The 18686-nt window shown below is 36.6% G+C and overlaps 1 protein-coding gene across 1 annotated transcript in view; it reads left to right on the top strand.

Annotated features, from left to right (window-relative positions):
- Gmds (GDP-mannose 4,6-dehydratase) overlaps positions 1–18686 on the top strand; it is a 528555-nt gene that overhangs the window by 235715 nt on the left and 274154 nt on the right. The window contains exons 5-6 of the mRNA XM_085699335.2: positions 314–506; positions 1322–1426. Of these exons, the coding sequence (XP_085555461.1) occupies positions 314–506; positions 1322–1426 (298 nt within the window). The remainder of the gene's footprint in view (positions 1–313; positions 507–1321; positions 1427–18686) is intronic.

Here is an 18686-nt window from a genome sequence, read left to right as displayed (position 1 = left end):
GAATTTTTAATGAATACCTTTTGAAGGTTAGTGCATTGCCCCATCATGCAAAGATTCCCAGGGATCCAGCTAATGCTGAGGAAAACAAGGGTGTTAGAATATTTATCACAACTGCTGAATAGATATTGATCTAGTCTTCAGCTATTTGATACTGGAAGTAGATGATATCCACATTGGAAATTCTGTTATAAAATAACTTACTTTCTTCCTACTAGTATAAAATCCCAGATTGCAAAACTGTTGTGCTTGTCACCCTTGCCAGCATCTCTTACTGATGGCCTTTAGTGCCCTCATCTCCACCTTCTCTTTGCAGATATCCTTTGACTTAGCAGAGTACACTGCAGATGTTGATGGAATTGGCACCTTGCGGCTTCTGGATGCAATTAAGACTTGTGGCCTTATAAATTCTGTGAAGTTTTACCAAGCCTCAACAAGTGAACTATATGGAAAAGTGCAGGAAATACCCCAGAAAGAGACCACACCTTTCTATCCAAGGTCACCATATGGTAAGGACACTTGTACCCAGCTGCATGTAAAGCTCTCTCAGCTGTGGGGATGTTTCTGCTTTCATTCTGTATATGTGTCATACCTGTTCATTTTTATGTGAGATTGCCATTTATAGACTAAAGTGTCTGGACTTGTTGGGAAACATACTGTATGCATTATTGCCATTGCCTCCAGGTGGATTAGCACCTCATTCACCAGTCTCTGTTCATCCAACCTTTCTACACAGATCACTTTAAATGAAAATTAGACCCAATATGACTCTTTTTCTAAGCTGTTTAGAGATTGCGCTGAAGCAATGAGCTTTTGTGTTGTTTGTTTTTTATTTTTCCCCATGAAAATTTCTCTAGTACAAACCTAGGAGGGAAAAACAGACTTATATGTACCGCATTTGTACAGAAAATATTCGTGAAGGATATATATGATAACATTTTAAAACAATTTGAATATTAAGATCCCAAATATCTTCTTTCTAATTTTCCAAAAGTGTACTCACATGTGTACATGAGGGAGTGGGGAAGACAGAGACAGACACAGTGTAAGACACAGTGGAAGAGAGCTAGGAAAGATGAACTTGTTATATTCTATAGTATAGTTGAATAAATAGATGGTAAAAGAATTATGAATGTTACAAAGGAAGGAGTTTTATTTCTACTGCACATGATTAATTGACACACAATGTTTGTTTTAGATTGTGGTTCATATTAGCCATTTTGATGCATTACAAGTAATACCCTGTCAGTTATTACTTGTCTAAGGTGAATGAAAAGCCCAGTCCTTTAGAGTAAACTTTGTCTTTAACAAATTATTCCAACAGGTGCAGCCAAACTCTATGCTTACTGGATTGTTGTGAACTTCCGCGAGGCTTATAATCTCTTTGCAGTGAATGGCATTCTCTTCAATCACGAGAGTCCTAGAAGAGGTGAGTGAATACATTATCAAAGGAGGGTTTTAAACTTTATTAACAGAGAATAGTGTATGTATAGTCTGTTGATGTTCTATAAATTGAAAAAGTTTATGTCTACTCCTCTTATCAATGTAGCAAATGGAGAAATATAAATCCAGCTTTAATTTGTAAGAACTTTTAAAATTCTTTGTGAAAGGCTGGACTGTGTGCAAATTTACTGTTTTCTTTAGTAGTTTTCAACCCAAGTATGGGAAATTTCTGTGTGAATGAAAACAATGAGAGATAAACTGCTGGTGGTTTCTGTCATTCATTACTGTTTACCTAGACTCAACCAGTTGAAAAATAAGTATCTTCCCTTTATATTAGAGAGACACCAGAAATAATTGTTTCTCAAATGGATTCTAAAATCAATTTGAAATAAGTCTGTAAGTATTATTTGTTTTGTTTGTTTGCTTTTCTGAAAGTTGTATTTGTTTGCGTCAGCTTAGTTATCGTTGAGATTATTGGCAGTATCATTTCTCTGCCGTCAGCATTAGGTGTTCAGTGAGAAGACATGTACTCCCATCCTTCTTCTGTCCCAGTGAAACATGAGAAATGTTAACACACCAGGTGTGTGCTGGGGGAATAGAATCCACAACATCAGTCTTTACAAAGTACAACTTATTTGTGTCATCTAAATCAGAAACATTTTATTACATTTAATGGTCACTTAGTCTTAGAGTGTGAGAACAAATAAGAAGCCCAATATTAAAAGTTGGTTCTTGCCCAACAACTAGTAATACTTATAAGTATTTCAGTGAAATTTTATATGACTACATACTCACCTAATTAAACCAACAAGTCATAGAGAAAGATTAAAGTGATAGACTTATAAAGGTGTCTCTAGCATCACATATTTTTATTTTATAATTGCTTAAGTTTGCAGTTCCCATGATGGGTTGTTAAGGCATGATTGCCAACCTGTCATCTCTGCATACACACATACTCATCATTTCTTTAATTAGTTTTGTGTTTTGGATATTCCTGGCAAGGGTAATCCTGTCTCTTTTCACACAAACATGCTTGTATTATTTTGTTGTGTTTCTGTATTTTTTTTCCTCTTCAACCTGACCCATTTCTCCTACCCTGCACAGAAGAAGTAAATATTAATTGCTCTAAGTCAGCTTAAGAGGAAAAAGCATTCTTAGGTTATACAATAAAAAGACAATTTAATTGTTATGCTTCTGCCAGTCCTCTATTTGTACCCTGTAAGTGAAGGCTTTTCTTCTATATTGATTATTTTCTGAATTTTAAGAGATAATTTTTGTAAATTTCAAAGAAAAATTTTAAATGTTATAAGAGGTAAAGAAAGAGTTCCTTTCCTCATTTATATTAAGCTTCCTACCACTGGAGCCACTGTTACCATTCCCAGAAATTCCCTTTATGTTTTCAGACCTGCAAAGATAGTTACCCATATGTCTTGGGTGTCTGTTAAATATTTGTTAGATTTGATCTTGAGCATCTTGATAGTAAGGGAAAGCTCTTGCTTTAGAAACTTTTAGACCTGAGTTTGATCTACCAGAACCCACTGTGGAAAAAGAGAACTGACCTTCAGAAATCGTTCTCTAACCTCCACACATGTGCTATGACATCCTCGTGTCTGCCTTTGCTTATATACACAGACACAGATAACCAGACAGACATATACAGAGACTAATATAAAAATTATCATAAGGTTATCACATTAAGATTATTAAAGAAGATGAACGATGGTGACAGTGCTTTTAATCCCAGTACTCGGGAGACAGAGACAGGTGGATCTCTATGAGTTTGAGTCCAGTCTGGTTTACAGAGTGCATTCCAGGACAGGTGCCAAAGCTACTGAGAAACCCTGTCTTGAAAAACAAAAACAAAAAAGATTATTAAATAAAACTTGACCTTGTAATATAAGCCAGTTTATTGTTTTATTACATATACAGAAATCAGTATTATTCCATTTTAAACCTCATTTATATGTTCAAATAAAATAGAATTTATATTAATACTAGCTTTGATAAAACTTCTGAAGTCTATTATACATAGCATTTTAAAACTTAAAATTAAAATAAATTTAGTATGAAAGTAATTTTTTTAAAGATTAAGCATTATTTTCTAAGGAGTCATTTGTGCCAGATTGAAACTATCTTATAGGAGGACTACACTGTGTTTTTACAGTTCTAACATCTGAAGACATACCATCATGCTAATAGGCATTAGATAAATATTTTTAAAGAAATAATGAGTATCCCCTGTTTCAATAAAACTTTACTGACTTAAAATTAGGATATCAGAATTAGAAAACAGTGAAAATTTATAGGAGAGTTTTTAATGAATATTGTTTCAATGAGTCCATACATGCAATAATTAAAACTAACACAGACTATTTGTAGTAATGATTCAGTCTGATGTATCTTGAAAATCATTATGCACTTTTAAAATTCTTAATATATGCAGCTACAGTTTAGGATGGCACTGAATGTGACTTCAGTTTAGCTTTGCACCCTACTACCATAGTGAACACACGTTTTTCTAGATGGAGCAGTGGAAAATGTCAACCTAACCCGAGATACAATCACAAATCACCAATTCCTAGAACTCAGGCTGATGTATTTTGGTCAGAAATAAGTTTTTCTTCCTCTGAAAACTGCTGGCAGTCTCTTTTGACTGTACCATAGCATTTTATGGTGGCTTATGATTGAAAAAGTTGTGGGGGAACTATTTTTTAATGTGAAAGACCAGACTTTGGCAAACTGTGCTTTATGAACCACATCCAGTTCTTTCACGTGTGTGTGTGTGTGTGTGTGTGTGTGTGTATGTGTGTGTGAAAATAAGGTTTAGTTGGAATACAGTCATTCTCATAACTTTATATGTTGTTTATGGCTATATTCATACCCTAGAATCCTGTATCCTGAAAACCCTAAGTATTTACTGTCTAGGCCTTTAAAGGAACATCTAATGGACATCTAGAAAACTTGCAATGGGTTTTTCTCAGAGAACAAATTGATCCTGTAAGAGTTAGTGCCAGAGTCAATCATGTTCAATAGTCCTACTGTGCTAGTAAGGTACTATTTGGTTAGAGCTCTGCTGTATTTTCCTGCCATACTGAAGAGGCATTGTGATCTAAAGAAAAGTTAATCATCATTAGTGTCTGACTCCAAACAAGCTTTTAGCTGACCAAAGACCTGCTCACTACAGCAGCTACCTCTTAAGTTAACATTGTCTCATTATAATTTCACTATGTCTTTTCTCCCTCCCAGTTTTTTTTTGTTTTCTTTTATTTTTAGTGTTGTATTTCAAAACATGTTTATGTTGTGAGAACTGTAATATAAATCTGAGATAGAATTACTGGTGGTTATATAAGACAAATAGTTGAAAATAATTTCTAGGGAATGAACCAGTGATCTAGCTGCTCTTTTCATTAGGAACAAGTGTGTTTATGTTGCTCATACAAAATGTGGGCACTTTAGCACCTTCTCCAAGTTAGTGATAAATGGATAAGATCTTAGCACTGTCTGTCCGTAGGACATAAAAATGTAGTAACATGTTCTATGACTGATTCTTACTATGTGTTTTATATGAATATAAATATGGATGGGATATTTTTAATGAATATCCCATTTTAAAATATGTATGCTATTCCCTTAATTTGTTTCATAAATAAATTATACAAATGTGCTCATGTATTTTAAAAAAACTTTTCCTTCTCTCATGATTTTACCACACTTGAAATCTTGTATCTGGCTGCTTTTTGCAGTGGAAATATGCATCTCTATATATTGCATTTGCACAAATGCAGTATACTCTTTGCCATACTCGTAGTTGTGATGACCACCTTTCTTCTGGAGATACAAACTTACTTATTCATTTGGAAAAATATTGTTTATTATCTAAGCTTTTTAGTTTCTTGAAGAAAATTGACATAGGCAAAATTTTGCCTTTATTGTTAGGTTTCTTTGAAAAGCTAGAGTTGGTCAAGCTATGACTCCATAAGGATATTAATGATATAGGTTAAAGCATGAGGAAAACATGGAAAGATTCTTTGCTTCATTCAAGTATCTATGATACTTGAGTTTTTTTTCAAATACACTATTTACTAGTAGTTTACTCTACCACCACCACCACTGACCCCTACCCGAACTTACTTCACCTTATGGCCTATATGATCTTCCTGCATCAACCTTCCAAGTGATGGAATTACAGGTGCATTCTGCCATATCTGCAAAATTATTCTTGTACTTGGAATTGCTCTATAAATTAGAGTATTATAATGAAGTCTAGTTAGTAAATCTAGCAATAACATTTACATTTGCTATTATTCATTGCATTTGAAAAGGAAAAGCGAGATATTTGTCACCTATGTCTTGGAATCAGTCCACTGTTTTTAATTAGTACACCTGTAGAATACTTTGACATGTTATGGTTTATTCATTTATAAACATAAATTTATTCCAAACAAAATAAAATGGATTTATGTTAACATTAGGAAAAACCAAAATCTACATCCAACATCCAAGTTCAAAAGGTTGAAAAAAATAAGTGATTATTTTAAACTGGATTTCCTAACTTTGATGATTATGGCATCATAATTAAAGGGTAAAATTAATGTGATATTGGATGATCTTCGTTTTTGCTTTCCATGTGACTGTAGAATTAGAGGCTTGGGCATCCTTCAGCTAAGGAGTGGCTAAATCTTCAGTAAGACTTGCCAGGGTCCATCTGGGAAAAGAATGGTTAGGCTAGGAGTATGCCTAGTAAATATTGCCCATTGCCCAGTGTGGCTCAACTAGGCTCCCACTCTGAATACATCAGCCCTGTGAGATATGGGAACTGTATTTCAGTTCAGCTGTTTGATGAGGATGTGTTTCTTATGCTGACTTTTGTCATTAGGAAAGTCTGGGCACTGTATTGGCAGCTACTTCTAGAGTAGGTAGTAAATGGAGGTGGTGAAGTTGGAGTAAGTGTACCTATCTCCTCGACTGCCAGTTAGTTTGTCAGTGGTGAATAGCATACAGTGATTGACTTTATTCCAAGGCATCCCTGACCTGAGTAAAAATTAGGTTCCATGTGGTAGGCATGCTTCTTCTACTCTCCTCCCACTCTTTCTTTTCTTTAAATGCTTAAGAAAAGGGCATTTGGAGCTTGGAGTATAGCTCAATGGCAGAGCACTTACCGAATTAGCATGCATGTGGTCTTGGGTTCTAGTTTTACAGAAACCAAGAATAGGTCATTTGTTCAACTAGGGTAAAGCATTCCCTCCTCTCAGAAAGTTTCGAGCTTTTCATTCCCCCTCTGTGTCTGATAAAACAATAATGCATGACAGCGTCGAATACAGCTTCTTTCTCTGGTTGTGGCCTTTAAATATAATACCAGTTTCTATATAATAGCAGTTTTATCTTCCTCTAGAATTCCTTAGTTTCCCTGTAATTTCCCTAAAGTGCTAAAGCCTAGTGTGTACCACCAAAAGGTATTCTGTGTTTATCTCACTGTGTATCTCATCACTTATCGTTACTGAGTTGAAGAATCAATAGTCTGGTTTCCATTATCATCTTCATAATAGTGAGAAATTGTATTCCACTAGCTGACTTATGAATAACTGGTTGGTGGTTTAACACTCTAAAAGTTATTTTGGAGACATTTTGGCTGTTTCTTTTAAATAGATAGATAGATAGATAGATAGATAGATAGATAGATAGATAGATGGATGGATGGATGGATGGATGGATGGATGGATGGATGGATGGATGGATGGATAGATAGATAGATAGATAGATAGATAGATAGATAGATATTCATGTATATTTTTATTTTTCTAATTTTTATAACTAAAATTATTTAACAACTCTTTTGAAAAAAATAGAAAATAGCCAACTCTGCCAAAATAATATCAGAATTTATGAGAGAAAGACATTTAAACAGATCATCATCCTAAATCTAACAAATGTCAATTCAGGCTAAAAATGATCCTGGGAGAGGGAAGCCATATGAACCTTGTTCAGGCATAGAATCTGTATGTAAGAATTTTAAAAATCTGTATGAATATATGTATGCATACATACAAGTGTATTTATGTGAGAGAGGGTATATGTGTGCCCGGCACATGTGTGGAAGTCAGAGCGTAACTGTGTGGTTGGTTCTCAAGCACCTTCCACTTTTTGTCTGAGGTAGTCTGTCACTGGCTTGCAGCTTTGCATTCCTGGTGCCCTCAGAGTTCAGAGCCTCTGGAGCTTGAATGGAACTACAGACGCTTGTGAGCTACTTTGTGGGTTCTGGAAATGAAACCTGGGTACTGTGCAAGAGCGGCAACTGCTATTAACCACTGGACCAACTCTCTAGTCCATAAAGCATTGTTTTTAATGAAATATAAATGTGATTGGAAATAAATGACTAGAGTATCATTAAGCTGTCAATAAAAGAAATAAAACTGATAAAATGCATTACAAATCATGAGTCAATACCCAGTTTATAAAGTACTTAAGATAATTAGCAGTTTAGGACTACCCACAAATGGATGGTGTGCTGCCACTGTTTGGATTCTGAGCCATTTTTAGATGATATAGCACATTCCTCTAAATATGGGCTTCATAAGAAATCATCTATATCTGTCTAAACCCAGGATTCACCTCAGTGACATTTTAAGGTTCATGAACTTGTGGTTTTTAGTGGTAGTCTTGAGCATTTGTTGAGTTGCCAAGTGTCTCTTTTGAAAAATGTCTATTACCATAAGTTAATCTTAAGAATTTTTAAGCTGCCATTCCTGTACAAAATTAATTACATAAGTTATATTAGATTTTAAAATAATTTCCTCATTGTTTGGTTCTACAGTATACTGGTGATATTTTGCTTTAAAGATTAGTTTCATACTCTTAGTGACACTAGGGTAGTGAGAGGTTAGGAGAGTGACTTTTTTCCCCAGGGGATCATGTCCAGTGTCCGAAGATATTTCTGATTGTCACAACTGCCTGATACTTGCAAAGCAGGTAGATGCTGGGGGCTCTGCTGGATATCTTACAGTACATAAGAGTCCCTCATAACAAAAACACAGCAAAGTCAACCCAAGAAAATAGCAGATGAGTTGAACATAAGAAACCAGTGCCCTACAGCATCACATAAAAAATCTTCTTGAAGAAGCTATATGAATGCCATTTATAACAGTAGATATTGAAGTTGTATGCCTTTAGTCTCTGCCCTCTGGAGACAGAGACAGGCATATCTCTGTGAGTTCTAGGTCAGCTTGGTCTACAAAGTGAGTTCCAAGCCAGCAAAGGCTACATAACAAGACCCTGTCTTAAAGCAAACGAACAAAAATAAGATACTGTTTTTCTTTGAACACTTTCATGTGTAGAAATCTTTTATGGAGCTATAGCAAATATTTATATATTATGTTTCTATAGCTATATACAAGACTATTCTGGCCATGGTTCATTGAGTCATACATGGCTGACCAAGTTCAGGAAAGCAGTCAGTGGAGTTGTCGTTTCAGGACTTTGTCCTACTCTTTCAAAGATGGAGCTCTCATTTTAGTCACCTGGTGATTCATAAGACCCTTATCTTTAGCTGTTACCTTCAACAAGAAAAAAAATCACTGTATTTGCTATTAAACAACCATTAAAACAAGTTTCAGGTAATCTTTTACTACACAAAATTACAGCAGTAAAATGTGAGCTGTTTCTTACAAATGAGAGTTTTTCTTCAAAAATTTTTAGAATTCATGACCAATTTGGTGCCTTAGGAGATAATACAATGCATAGTATTAGAAAGCTCCCTGTCTTTCCATGTGCGTAATACCCTGGAGTAAAATCCTCCTCAGAATGACAGTTTGTAAATTACAGTCATGCTGGTATAGTAATACCAAGGAACAAGCAAAACAGTCTCATTAGCTCCTTGTTTTATTTGTACTTTTATCAAAGGTGCTTTGTGCTTTCTTTTATAGCCGAGTATCAGAACCTTAACTCACTGGTGGTGGTGGTGGTGGTGGTGGTGGCGGCGGCGGTGGTTGTGGTGGTGGTGGCGGTGGCGGCGATGGTGGTGGTGGTGGTGGTGACAACAATTGCTACCTGTTTTGAAATCTGGGTTTGAAGTAATCTCCGATTGGAGTTCCATGGGGCCTTACTGATTGTAACAACCATTTTGCCTCTTCACAAGTGGTTAATTGTTGGCTACTAACCTTGTCTTTCTGGTTGGAGTACAAAGTGATATCATCTCATTTGCCATTGTATGTGTGAACTATGATAGTCCACAGATGACTTGCACCTTTGGGGATTATAGTGCTGTCTGGCCCATCTTACTCTCTGTGGATAGATACAGTATAATTGCTTAGCCATGAAAGGCTACTGAAGCCATCCTTCTTTTACTAGAAGTGGTTATTACCATCAAACAAAATTTCCCCTTCCACTTAGTAAGATGATACTTATATGATTATCTAAAGGTGTTTTCCTCCATAAGTTTCATAATCTGTACGTAACATTTATTTGAAACCAAACTGTTAATTGATGTCACATCTTCCTGCAGGATGGCCAGGCAGTTTTGCTCAGGCTACTTGAAAGTTCTATGTCTCTGACAAGTTACTCATTCAGACCTCAGTTTCCTCCTTTACATATGGAAAGAATGACCATGCCTGACAGGGACATTTATGAGGGTCATATGCCTTATCAGTTCTCTTTGCTGGTAATAAGGGCATATATGAAAAATCTTAACAATATACCTTGTACATGTGAGCATTCTTTGCTTGCTTTTTCTTTTCTTTTTCACTTTTTTCATTCCTTTTCTACCATGTTCAGCAATGGTTTGAAGAGTGTTAGTTTCTTTTCTTCTCTACTTTCAAGGTAAAACTCTGTAGGACTCAGCTCTGTAGTGGGATTCTAGTTACTCTTGAGTAGGAGTAGGACAGTAAGGAATAAAGGCAACAAAAACCATGACTACAGGATTCACTGTTTTAGTGTAGTCAAGAGACATTTATGAATTCTGGAAAGATAAAAATGGAAGTGGTGTTGGAGAACTACTTTTAATGTAGGAAAGTCATTTGTACAGGGGATTGTGACAAGTAAGCCAATTCTATCTGAACTAGGAAAGTAGAAAACAAAACAGAACAGAATTAAAGAATAATGGACAAATACCAAAATTATCTCTGAAAGATCATTTAGGAAATTGAGTATTGTTTATAACCATTCATGTACTATTAGTAATGGTCCTGTGAAATTCATTTGTGCAGAACATAAGGCTTAATTTTAAAAACACAATGAAGAAAAAAGAAATAACCACGTTGCCTTTTGGATATACCATTGAGAAGTGTATAGATATACATTAGTTTGTGCAATGCTGGGTATGAACTCTAGGGCCTCACACATGCTAATGGAAACACTACCATGCAACTATATCTCAGGCCCATGCTTATGATTTAAATTACTAGCTATATAACGTTTAAAAATTGTTTTTGAGACTATAATATTATATCACTTCCTGCCTCCTGTTCTTTCAAAATTTTGACTTTTTTTAATTGTTGTTGTGTATGTGTATGTTCCTAAATATATAAATACAGTCTGCTCAATCCATGTAATGTTACTTGTATGTGCATATTTTTAGGATTGACTATTTGGTTTTGGATAACCAGTTGTGTGCTTTTCCCAAGGGAAGACTTTCTTCAACTCTCAGTATTCTTTGGTTGCTTGTAGTTCTCTGTGTAGGGCTGAGGCTTCATGGGAATTCCTTTTCCCACATTATCATGTACGTTGGTGCCATTTTCGTTCTAGTAATATTTAGACAACCGTGTTGGTGAGACTTCATGGATGTAGCTTTTGATATTTTTAGGAAACAATCTCACAGAAAACTTCCAGTTCTTCTTGCCCTAATGATCTTTTGTCCTCTCATTTTTAATAATTCCTGAGCCTTAGGTGCAGGAGTTTTGTTGTAGATGTTTCCTTTGGGACTGGGCTCTACAACTCTGCATTTTGATAGATTGTGGTTTTCTATAATGATTGCTGTCTGTTACAAAGAGAAATTTCTTTGATGAAGGGTGAAAACTACATTTACCTGTGGATATAAGGATAAATATTTAGAGTATAGTTAGGTATTATTCTAATTAATAAAGGTAGTACTTGCACATTTTCCTCCAAGATATATGACTTCACTAGCCCTGGATAATTGCCTGGGTTTCCAGTACCAGGCATGATTTCCCTCTTATTGAGGGGTCATAAGTTCGATTGGAGAGCTGTTACTTAATGCCATGGTATTCTTGCCACTACCTCACTTTTAGGATTATTGTGCCCTGCTGGTCATTATTGTGGTTCATACATGTCATAGCTGAGTAGGACTTCTGTTTCCTTCCTTTGGAAGCTTGCATGGTGCCTTCTATTACCATGAAAGCCTGTCCTCTGGGAGGTGGTTTTTAGGTCAATTCCAGCCTAGGGACCTCTATGTTTGAAGGCCATGCTTTCTTAAGCAATAGGAACTTACCTTCTACCTCTATAGGGCAACCAAGGGCTATAAAGCAGATTATAAATGTTCGGGAGTTTCTTGAACAATCATTACAAATAACTCAAAAGAGGACTTCTCTTGCCTGGTGTTGTTTTTAATTATTGTTGTTATATGGACTGTGGCTCTTGAGGGAATAAGTCATCCAAGATGGGAAAATTTTATTTAAACTATATAGGGGTGTGTGTGTGTGTTTAATAGTATAATTTTTTATGACTTTATCAGAAATCCTTACTGTTGTTTTACCCTCCCACCTCCTTCAGTAAGTATCTTCTTCCCTCTCCCTAACTAGAGTTCTTCACCTCTGTTTTCCCCATTTCCCCTTCACTTGTACACTGCTATTTTACATCACCTTTTGAAACAAAATGCATCTTGGGCTTTCTTTCTAGAATTTAGAGTCTAAGGTTTCTTTTTCAGTGTTTGCTGTGAAACTTTATCCTCATCTACCATTTCTTGTGTATGGAGACTAGAACCCTGGACTTCAAGTATTGCTAGCACTTGCTCTACCACTGATCCACACCCTTAGCTCCTCCTTCTTGTAGCTGCCTCAGGTGGAGATACATACCTAGTCTTCTGCTCAGTTTCAGTCAGGCCCTGCTTCTTATTAAAGGTGTGACTTTATATTCATTTCTCAACCTCTGTGAGTTATGGTTTACTCATCTGTGAAATTGGATGATGATAGACTTCACTTAGGGTTGTTATGGGCATTAAAGGAAATAGTGTAAGTGAAGCTATTAGCACATCAGCATTACTGCCATGACCACTAGTAGGTTCCCACCTAGAGAAATAGATTCAACTTGTGTCTCCTCACAACTTAAAATTCAATAATAGTAAAGCAGAATGATATAGGTTGGGATATATTAGAGTGGTAGATATTTGCTTATCATACTCAAGGCCCTGGGTTCTGCCACTAGTATCTCAAAAATAAATTAAACACAAGCCAATAAATAGGAATAATAAGTAGTGAAATAAATAAGGGAATATTTATTTAATTTGTTTTGCCTAGGTAAAGCGTGAAGCTTTGAGAGCTTCTTTATTGGTAGTTAGAGAGTTAAAATGTTTGAAGTAGTGAATGTATATCATGTTAAAAATACTGTCTGTGTTTCTGCTGTGTGTGTGAGGCATATTTAATTTTTAGGTTTTGTTTTGCAGATATTCTTGATGTGGGTTGATTCTAATGATTGATAATATTTTGCTGTTTCAGAATTTATTTTAATGGTAAATTAATTTTTATGATAATAAAACAATTTTCTATCCTAGAGTCTTTATTCAGCCACCTGATGGATTTTTTTAATGCTAAAATAGAACGAAAATTGCTAAAGCAGAGTGTACCTGCGAATTACTAAATTGTGGAGGTATAGCCAAGGAAGTGAACTCTCAACAGTAATGTTGCCCAAACAACACCAATATAATGACGCCAGTTGATCTACCAACACAGTTGGGAAATTCCACATGGTCTCTCCCCTAGATGAAGAACTGCATGTGGTCAATGGCTACTGAGAGAGGGAGTATTAGTTTCCTGTAGAGACAAGCTTTCCCTGTAGGTGGTTCAATTCCAAGCAGTCAGTCTTAGATATTTATACGTAAGAGCAATGCTAAATGAACTCAGTAGTTTATATATACGTGTATGCATATGTATATAAATGCAATAATAATAACTAGAGAAGAGATCATGAATTTGAGAGGGGAATAAATTATAGTACAGGTGTAACCTGTCACTTCTGTTATACTTCGTTTCCCCCATATGAGCTTTGTTTCAGGGCTATTTAGGTTTTCTAAATCACAGACATTGCTTTTATGCAAATAAATTAACAGCTGAAGAGTTCTGTTCAGACTCTAAAATTCAATGCTAGGTTCATAGTCTGAGTAAGAAGGAGGGAGGGAGAACATTTGTTTTCTCGTGTATTATGTTCTGTATTACTTAGCCTTTTTATATCTGTGACTAAAATACCCGAGGCAACACTTTAAATGGGAAAATTTATTTTGTTCCATGATTTTGGGTGTTCATTTCATGATTGCTTGTCTTCATGTGCTTTGGCTTCAGGCACAAGTGGGTGGTGGCAGAGGCAGACAGCAGAGTGGCGGCGGGGCAGTGCAAGATAGAGCCACTAGAGACACAGCTCTAGTGACCTATTCCCTTGAGCTAGTTTCTACCTTCCAAAGTTCCCACCACCTCCAAAAATAGCACCACCAGCTGAGAACAAAGTGTTTAACACATGAGATAGTGTATGATGCTTTGCATTCAAATCATTGCATGGTAAAATGGTGGCATGTCCTAAAAACATTTACAGATATTTTGTTTTATTTTGTTTGCTCCTTAATTATTTTTTAAAGAGAGTCTTTCCTTTTACTCGCTTGTTGCAGCTCCTGTTACTGCTTATGCCAGACATATATGCACCATCCTGTACATTCCTCTCTCCTCTGGCCTTTCAATGGGAAGCCCAAAGAAGTGGGTACCTCAAGAAGTGGTAGATGATCTCATAAGAAAAAGACCATGTGACAAGTAGGAATGTCAAAAATTACCTTCATTGTGTTTTTTTTTTGTTCTCTGCTTATTTTCTCTCTCCTCTCCTCTTCTTTCTCTCTCTTCTCTTCTCTTCTCTTCTCTTCTCTTCTCTTCTCTTCTCTTCTCTTCTCTTCTCTTCTCTTCTCTTCTCTTCTCTCTCCTCTCTCCTCTCTCCTCTCTCCTCTCTCCTCTCTCCTCTCTCCTCTCTCCTCTCTCCTCTCTCCTCTCTCCTCTCTCCTCTCTCCTCTCTTCTCTCTCTCTCTCTCTCTCTCTCTCTTTCTCTCCCCCCCCAGAACAGTTTATCTACCTACACATGATACTTAGTGGTCAGCCTTTATTTCTGTTTATTCTTGCTCTTAGAATTAAGTCATCCTTTAAAAACCCAAAGTCTCAGTAAACTTGCAGCAACAGTGACTAGAGAAGATACAATGTTGCTTGTTTTCCTTGGGAGACTAAATTCCCTCTATACTCATTTGCCATCAGGATTTTGCATGCATTTGCTTCTCTGTGACAGGAAAGAACAATAAAACCATATCAAAAGAGCTAACTAAGATTATTGTGGAAGGAGAGACAGTTGCCATTTTATAGACATTTGTTGTAATTTCCTATCAGATAAAGAATTTGAATCAAAGGCCTTTTGAAGATTTTCTTACTTTGCAGTCTTCATGCTGGGATGGCTGTAAGCCAATGTTATTTCTTTACAATTACTTTGAACATGAAATTTACATAAAGTGGCCCTGCTTTGTTTCTTAAATGTCATTACACTTCTGAAGTGAGATGGAAGCTGAAATAAAATTTTAGTCAAAGAATTTTAAGTTTGAATACTGTCAACTAAATATATAAACACTGTCATTATTTGAAATAGCCATATGAATTCTAATATAAGCCACAAATATAAAATGATACGTGGTAAGTCATTTGTTTAATGCTAATGTCATTCCTGAAAAAAGAAAAGACTTGATTCCACAAGATGATATTTATATCTCTATATTAATCCCAGGAACTTTCAACTCTTAGGTATACTGAATCTGCTTATGAGGAATAACTCCTTCATGTTAGATTGTCCCCAGATTCTTACAGCCTGGGGGTGGGGGAGCAAGGTCCTATGTAGAGATTTCCACACATAGGAAGGCAGACAATAAATTTATGTGTGTTCAATATGGATACAAGCTGCCTGATATAGCCAGGGAATTTCTTTGTTATTACCTGACATCAGTGACCTTCCATTGATTTGTTGAAGTATGGCCTTGAGAAACAAGCATATCCTATTCAGAGTTTAAGCATGCCTAAGAATTTGGAGCTGTCACAGAAGAAATAATCTGGCTCACTGTATATTGTTTTTATAAAGAGATTAAACCACTGAATGGCCCTGCATCCTTTCTCTCCTTGCTAAGGAAAGGGAGACTGAACACCTGTCATGTGTTAGGGACCAAGCCAGACACCAGTCTAAGTGACCAATATAATGCTTGTCATTAAAAACTTGCAGTTGGAACAAGAAAACTAAAGCTTGATGGTATATAATTTTTGCAAGGGCTAAGGAGGACAAAGGAGGAGCAACTCTATCCCTTGTGGGAGAGCTTGGGATACCCACAGAGATGATAACAGAGGTGTCTAGCAGTAAGAGGCACAGTGTGGACACAAATTTTCCTGCCAGTAGAAGGGCATGTCTGGAAGAGAGACTTTCTTGTCGAGATGTCTGCAAGCAAAGACATGGGTGGCATATCTATGCCATTTGGCACAGTTGTTAAGGAGCACATAATAAGGAAGAGACACTGGAGAGGAGAAATGTGACAGATCACATGGGACTGTTCTGCCTCTTTGGCCACTCAAGAAAGAGTATTGTAGCTGGATTTTTATTTAGAAAATATGGAATTCCAGTAGAGATGTGGAAGAAAGAAATGTGGAGGCAAGAATGGCACCTTATAGCAATAGCAGGAATTCCAAGAGGAAAAATGCTCAAGGGATGGGCCAGATGAATTGCTCATCAAATTTGGACTTCTGATCTTTCTAAGAATCTGGTTTTACAAATACAAAAACTCATGTTATGATTATGGAAAATAAATAATTAAGTCTATCAAACAGGTTTGTATGGACGTTTTTCAAGTATAACAATGGCATTAAGGTTAGTTAGAACTAGAAACTTGAGTGTTGTCTGCTGGCTTGTTTTTATCTCTTTGTGTGTATGTGCGTGCGTGCATGCTGTGTGTGTGTGTGTGTGTGTGTGTGTGTGTGTAGTTTTATTCTTGCTCAATTTTTCCAAGCTATCTGTTTCTATGAAGCCAAAGCTAGTGTCACCAACACCTTCGTTTTCTTCAGTGTAGAAGAAAATGGGTCTCTTTTAAATCTCTTTGAGAAAGACCCAAGGAAAATTCATACAGTTCCTGCCTTGGCTGCAGCTGCTTTCTCAGCCACATAAAAGGAGAGAAAATTATTTGGGCCAACACAAGTAGGCTGTCCCTCTGGAATAAAATTTGTTGCAATCAGATTGGTAGTCAGGCCAATCCCAGTAGTACTAGACAAAAAGGGAAAGAGCATAGTAATGTCCTGTGGTGCAATATGTAAATGACTTAACTACTCTGTGGCCTACTAGACTATATATAGAAGAGCTGCTTAATTAAGAGTGTTTGAGAAATACAGTAGTCACAATACAGAGAAATTACATACTAGGGAAAGAGAGTGATTTAGATTTCAAGAGCAAATAGAAACCTTCAGTCGTCTTTTCTGTACAGCATGTGTGTATTCTCTCTGCCTTTTCAGGTGCCTAGAAATGAACTGTCTGCAGAGCCTTCCTCCTCTCCCAGCTCCCTCCTTGACCCTCTGGTGACAAGGGTTTTCAATTCTCCCAGTTCAGTTACTCCCTCCTCATTAGGTCTTCCCTATCAACATGCAAATATGTTACTTTCTCTTCATTCTGGAAACCATCACCTGTGCTGTAACAAATAAAGCTTGCCTGAAGATCAGAGTGCAGAGCTAACCACTAGTTAACCATAGAGGACAGGCAGTGGTGGCACACACCTTTAATCCAGCACTCAGGAAGCAGAGGCAGGTGGATTTCTGTGAATTCAAGGGCACCCTGGGCTACAAAAGATTGATCTAGTCTAAAAGAGAAACAAAGCTAAGCAGTAGTGGCTCACACCTTTATTCCCAGCATTAGGAAAGGGGAGACAGGAAGGGATATGGTTGGTCAGAGAGAGGAATATATGGCTGGAGAAGGCAGGAGCACATGGCATTTAGTCAAAGGATCACCCCTTTGGTCTGAGAATTCAGTAGAGGTAAGAACTAGTGACTGGCTGCTCTGCTTCTTTGATCTTCAGGCAAGCTTTATTTGTTATAGCACAAACAAAATATCACCACAATCATCCACTTAAGTAAGTACCTTGTAGAAAAAGCTTTCAGAAAAGTGTCTACGCATATTGTCTCGAGATATTTCTATTCTAGACTGTTAGTCTTTCCCTATCCATACACAACAATGATAGGGATAGAGTCCAGGACCTTGAAGATACTTAAAAGGCTCTTCTGGTTTCATCCTGTCTTTAGCCCTGTCCTCTCCAGGAGTTTTTCCAAACTATTCAGAAGCTGTCTGATTCAGGCCTGAGTCACCTTTGGGCTGCTGTACCTGTGGTCACTTCACCATCTGTTTTTTTGTTTGTTTGTTTGGTTGGTTGGTTGGTTTTTTTATTATTATTACAGAGAAGCTTCTTGTTCACTCCCTAGACACAGGCTTTGTAGACTTTTCTCCTGTCTATCTGACCCTAAATGGGCCAGTGTCAATGAACTTGGTTTGTGGATCATTTGTTTTATTGTTCACTTCCCTCTTGGTGGTCTCAGCCAGTCTCCAGACTTAAAATGGATGGTTCCCAAATGTGTACTCTCAGCTACCACCCTCCTCCCCGGGCCAGACTAAGAGTCACACTAATTTAGAGATGAAAATTTACCCTTTTATAGTCGTAATTTAAAGATTTCATATTCATCAGCTCTCTGAGAGATTGATTAGTGCATAAAATGAATGAAACGACATAAAACAGCAGTGAGGTAGCTTTTATATGTAAATTTGTTTTGATTGCTTGGGATTTTTTGAGCAGGGATGTTTGTTTGACTAAGGTGGTGGTTTTGTCTCCTTGGGGATATAAAGGATAGTCTTCCAAAAGGAGTTATCTGTCCCCAAGGTCAACAATACCAAAGTTAAGAAACTCTTAAACAAGGGTTTATGAATTTAAGTTATCTTTCTGTTGAAATGTCATGAAAATATCAAAATTCATTGAACAGTACTTTAAGCAAATACTT

Source organism: Myodes glareolus, chromosome 14 (assembly GCF_982192425.1).
Source record: "Myodes glareolus chromosome 14, mMyoGla1.1, whole genome shotgun sequence".
Classification (NCBI taxonomy): Eukaryota; Metazoa; Chordata; class Mammalia; order Rodentia; family Cricetidae; genus Myodes; species Myodes glareolus.
The sequence above is the reverse complement of the archived record's forward strand: the minus strand, read 5'-3'. Positions and strand labels throughout refer to the sequence as shown.